Source organism: Manis javanica, chromosome 14 (genome assembly GCF_040802235.1).
Source record: "Manis javanica isolate MJ-LG chromosome 14, MJ_LKY, whole genome shotgun sequence".
Classification (NCBI taxonomy): domain Eukaryota; kingdom Metazoa; phylum Chordata; class Mammalia; order Pholidota; family Manidae; genus Manis; species Manis javanica.
The window spans coordinates 19,391,193-19,396,376 of record NC_133169.1 but is presented as its reverse complement, the minus strand read 5'-3'; the positions used below and the strand labels follow the sequence as shown (position 1 = coordinate 19,396,376).

General features: G+C 46.3%; 1 protein-coding gene across 2 annotated transcripts; it reads left to right on the top strand.

The window, feature by feature from the left end:
- The first annotated feature begins 744 nt into the window (after positions 1 to 744).
- LOC140845966 (uncharacterized) lies at positions 745 to 4,915 on the top strand. 2 transcript variants are annotated; one of them, XM_073221399.1, is made up of 3 exons: positions 745 to 1,122; positions 1,699 to 1,976; positions 2,285 to 4,915. In XM_073221399.1, the coding sequence occupies exons 1-3, from the start codon at positions 750 to 752 to the stop codon at positions 2,561 to 2,563; spliced, it is 930 nt and encodes a 309-aa protein (XP_073077500.1). In that variant the 5' UTR covers positions 745 to 749; the 3' UTR covers positions 2,564 to 4,915. The 2 variants fall into 2 exon arrangements, with proteins under 2 accessions (XP_073077500.1, XP_073077499.1); XM_073221398.1 differs by having other exon boundaries at positions 745 to 1,976.
- The last annotated feature ends 269 nt before the right edge of the window (positions 4,916 to 5,184 follow it).

Genomic DNA, 5,184 nt, shown 5'->3' with positions numbered 1-5,184 from the left:
CTTTACACCAGGACTTGGCCTTTTACCGAGCCTCCAACCCGCAGGTAACCTTGTTACAATATGTTGATGACTTACTGATAGCCGCTCCTACACAGGAAGTCTGCCAAGCGGCTACTGAAGCCCTTTTGACTGAACTTACTAGGCTGGGGTATAGAGCATCTGCCAAAAAGGCACAGATCTGCCAACCACAAGTGACTTATTTAGGGTATTCCCTGAGAGAAGGGAAGAGGTGGCTTACTGAAGCCCGGAAGCAGACTGTGACGCAGATCCCGGTCCCTACTACTCCGTGCCAAGTCCGCGAATTTCTGGGAACAGCAGGGTTCTGCAGATTGTGGATACCCGGATATGCCACCTTAGCCGCCCCCCTGTACCCCCTAACCAAAAAAGCAGCCCCGTTTGTTTGGGGACCTGAACAGCAACAGGCCTTTGATGAAATCAAGAAAGCCCTCCTGTCGGCACCCGCTCTGGCCCTGCCAGACGTAACTAAGCCATTCGTCCTTTTTGTGGATGAGCGGAGTGGAGTGGCTCGGGGAGTGTTGACCCAGCAATGGGGGCCTTGGAAGAGACCTGTCGCCTATTTGTCAAAAAAATTAGACCCAGTAAGTAGTGGATGGCCTGCCTGTTTGAGAGTAGTAGCGGCTGTGGCCCTCCTAGTTAAAGATTCTGACAAACTGACACTGGGACAGAAACTTACTGTAGTTGCTCCACATGCGTTGGAGAGTGTAATTCGGCAACCACCCGAGAGATAGATGTCGAATGCCAGAATGACTCACTACCAAACCTTACTCCTGAATCGTGATCGAGTAGAGTTTGCCCCCCCTGCCATCCTAAACCCGGCCACTCTGCTCCCCGATTTGGAGAAAGAAGTGCTTCACACCTGCCAGGAAATTCTGGCTGAAGAGACAGGAACCCGCCAGGACTTGCAAGATCAGCCCTTAGGGGGAACGAGACTCCTGACTTGGTATACAGACGGGAGCAGTTACATCATAGATGGTAAGAGAATGGCCGGAGCTGCAGTAGTAGATGATGACCGAGTTGTATGGGCCAGTGGACTCCCAACGGGCACCTCTGCACAGCGAGCAGAACTCATCGCCCTGACTCAGGCCCTAAAGATGGCAGAAGGTAAGAGACTTAACGTCTACACTGACAGCAGATACGCCTTTGCCACTGCTCATATACACGGGGCTATTTATAGACAGAGAGGGCTGTTAACTTCTGCCGGGAAAGATGTTAAAAACAAACAAGAAATTTTAGATTTGCTGGAAGCCATCCATAGGCCTAAAGAAGTAGCAATAATGCATTGCCCTGGACACCAGAAAGATGACTCTCCAATAGCTCGAGGAAATCGGAGAGCAGACCAAGCCGCAAAGCAAGCGGCTCAGGGAATGAACATTTTGCCCCTTCAGGTGTGTCCAGAAGCCACTCACATCGAGAGCTTCCAGTACACACCTGAAGATCTCGTTTGTATAAACAAATTAGGGTTCAAAAATTCCTCACCCCAAGAGATATACAAGTCTGAAAAAGGGAAAGTTGTCCTGCCCCGGAAAGAGGCAGAAGAATACTTAAGGCAATTACATCAACTGACACATTTGGGAGCAAAAAACCTAAAGACTTTAGTTCGAGACTCCCCTTATCATATTATTGGATTAGGAAAATTAGCTGACGAGATTGTAAAAAATTGTGTTCCCTGTCAATTAGTAAACGTGAGCAAAAATCAAGCAATATCCGGGAAAAGACTTCGAGGAGATCGCCCAGGAACTTATTGGGAAGTTGACTTCACTGAAATTAAGCCTGCTAAGTATAGATACAAGTACCTTCTAGTTTTTCTAGACACATTTTCAGGATGGACAGAGGCATTCCCCACCAAAACTGAAACAGCTCAGACGGTGTCTAAAAAAATCCTTGAAGAAATATTTCCCAGGTTTGGGATTCCAAAGGTAATCGGCTCCGACAACGGCCCTGCTTTTGTTGCCCAGGTAAGTCAGGGATTGGCCAAGATCCTGGGGACGGATTGGAAATTGCATTGTGCATACAGGCCCCAGAGCTCAGGACAGGTAGAAAGGATGAACAGAACTCTAAAAGAGACCTTGACTAAATTGTCCATAGAGACTGGCTTATGTGATTGGTTAGTCCTCCTTCCCTTTGCCCTGTTTAGAGTTAGGAACACTCCCAGCCGCTTAAGACTAACGCCTTTTGAAATAATGTTTGGGGCCCTGGCCCCGCTTCAGTCAGCACATCTTCATACATTCCCTGAGTGTGCAACTAATAAGTTTTTGCTTGAAAGGTTACGAGCCTTGGAGGCTGTGCAGAAAGAGGTGTGGGCCTCCATCAAGGAAGCCTATCAGCCAGAAGACCTCTCGGTGCCTCACCAGTTCCAGGTGGGAGACCCAGTCTACGTGAGAAGGCACCGGACAGGAAACCTCGAGCCACGGTGGAAGGGACCTTTCATCGTCCTCCTGACTACTCCCACAGCTGTAAAAGTGGACGGCGTCTCTTCCTGGATACACGCTTCACATCTAAAGAAGGCACCCCCGGACCCGGACTGGCAAGTAACTCGGACTGATAACCCCCTTAAGCTTCGCTTGTGTAAAAAGAATTATGCTGTTAGTAATTCTGATGCTCCTGCTACTTCCAACCCACCAGAACCCTAACCCCCATGAACCCAGGTTACTGACATGGCAAATCATTACCCCAGCTTCCCACCAAGTAGTAGTCCAGTTAACAGAACAGCATCCTAGGGGGACTTGGTGGCCTACCCTCACTGTAGACATATGTACTCTCTTCAAACAAGACCCTCGGCACGGAGGTAGAATAGGAAGGCCAGGATGTGGATCTCGGGCTTCTATGAAAAAACTCCAAGATACTTGCTTCTATGTGTGCCCAGCCCCCTCAACCGATCGTGCTAAAGCCTCACAGTGTGGTGGGCAGGCAGACTTTTTCTGCAAAAATTGGGGCTGTGAACAAACAGGGACATGTCATTGGATAGGCAGAAATGCCGGGAGCTCCCCTCCAAGTCTTATAAGAGTTAAAAGAAACAGTACTCAGGCCCAATGTATGACCAGCTCTACCTGTAATCTTATTGATATTTCCTTTACTGAAACCGGAAAGGAGGCAAATTGGGAAAAAGGGCTCATGTGGGGATTAAGACTCTATCAGGAAGGATATGATAATGGAGTTGTATTCACTCTTAGACTCAAAGTAGAAACCCTCCCAGCTATTCCAGTAGGACCAAACGCTGTCTTACCAGATCAGCCTCGCCTCCCAACCCCAGCCCCGAAAAGGACCCTAACTATTTCAGCTGTCCCCGTCTTTGCTCCTAGCCCACTGACCTCTTTTTCTAGCAATGGACAGCGCCTCCTCAACCTTGTTGAGGGAGCTTTCAGAGTCCTAAATGCCACCGACCCTAAAACTACAGAGTCCTGTTGGTTATGTTTTTCTTCTAGACCACCTTATTATGAAGGGCTGGGATTGTCAGCTGATTTTAAGAATACAACCAGCCATGAAATTTGTAGTTGGGGCAGTCATAAAAAGCTAACACTAACCGAAGTGTCTGGAATAGGAAAGTGTCTAGGTACGGTTCCCGCCACGCATAAAAATTTATGTAATGAGACCATCCCCATGATCCCCACAAGAGAAAACAGGTATTTAGTCCCACCACCTGAAGGATGGTGGGCCTGTAATACTGGACTAACTCCATGTGTTTCCACCTCTGTCTTCAATTTCTCCCACGAATTCTGTATAATGGTCCAGTTAGTACCCAGACTAATGTATCATGATGACTTCTCATTCGTGGCAGAATTGGAACCTAGACTAAGGTATAAGAGAGAGCCAGTCTCACTCACTCTAGCTGTATTACTAGGAGTAGGAGTCGCAGCCGGAGTAGGAACAGGGGCAGCTGCAATTATACAAGAGAACCAACATTATGAAGGACTAAGAATAGCTATCGATGAAGATTTGAGAACTATAGAACAGTCTATTTCTAAACTTGAAGAGTCCCTAACCTCTCTCTCTGAAGTAGTGCTGCAAAACAGACGAGGATTAGATTTACTATTTCTAAAAGAAAGTGGATTATGTGCAGCTCTAAAGGAAGAGTGCTGCTTCTATGCAGACCATACTGGAGTAGTAAGAGACTCAATGTCTAAATTAAGAGAAAGATTAGATCAGCGAAAGCGAGAACGAGAAGCTAACCAGAGCCTGTTTGAATCCTGGTTCTCTAGATCCCCATGGCTTACAACTCTAATATCCACCTTGACAGGACCCCTGCTTATTTTTATATTGCTCCTCACCTTAGGTCCCTGCATTTTAAATCGAGTAATAACCTTTATTAGAGAAAGAGTAAGTGCTGTGCAGGTGCTAATGCTGAGACAACAGTATCATACCCTCACACATCAAGAAGAAATCAACATTCCATGATTAGAATGTTCAGAAAAAGAAGTGGGGAATGTAGGACCCCAACCTCCCTGGGGAATAAGTTAGCCTAAGAGTAGCCATCTTGAAGCCCAAAAAGCCATTCTGATATATGACTCAGAGGGAACAACTGAAACCAGGTAACTCCTCTGGAAAAACAAGTTAATCAATCATGACTGCTGGCAGCGCTAACCTTTCGGTTAGTTAAACATAAAAGCTGACCCTACCTTGCTACACCCCCAGGACGTGGCACCAACTCAGAAATCGTAGGTTTGAAAAATTACTGCCTTTGTAGTATTGTTATCTTGCTATGTAGTATTGTTATCTTGTTACTACAACATAATCTGTAACCATGGTAAATCTCTAGGGCTGAATGCCTCAGAAAATCCTATATAACCACTTAGTTGTAAGTACTCAGGGTCCTCGTTGAGACCTGCTGCGACAGGCTGACTTGGACCCCAACTAGTTGGCTTCCGAATAAATTCCTCTTGCTTGTTGCATCAAGAAACGTCTTTGGTGAGTGATTTGGGGCGGCGCCTTCCTAAGGGGAATCCAACAATTAGTGTATACACTTTAAAATAAAACTTGCAAAATATATAAAATTCTCCCTGCCTTCTTTTCTTAGCACATAGTTCTGAGTTCCTAATTCCATTTATAGAAGGTGAAAATCAATTCTTTTTTTTTTTTAATCAAAGCAATCTTCAGCCTGTAACACTCCCATTATGTTCCCTGAGATTCGCCGGCCTCTCTGCGTTCCCCAGTACTATAGACTCCCTG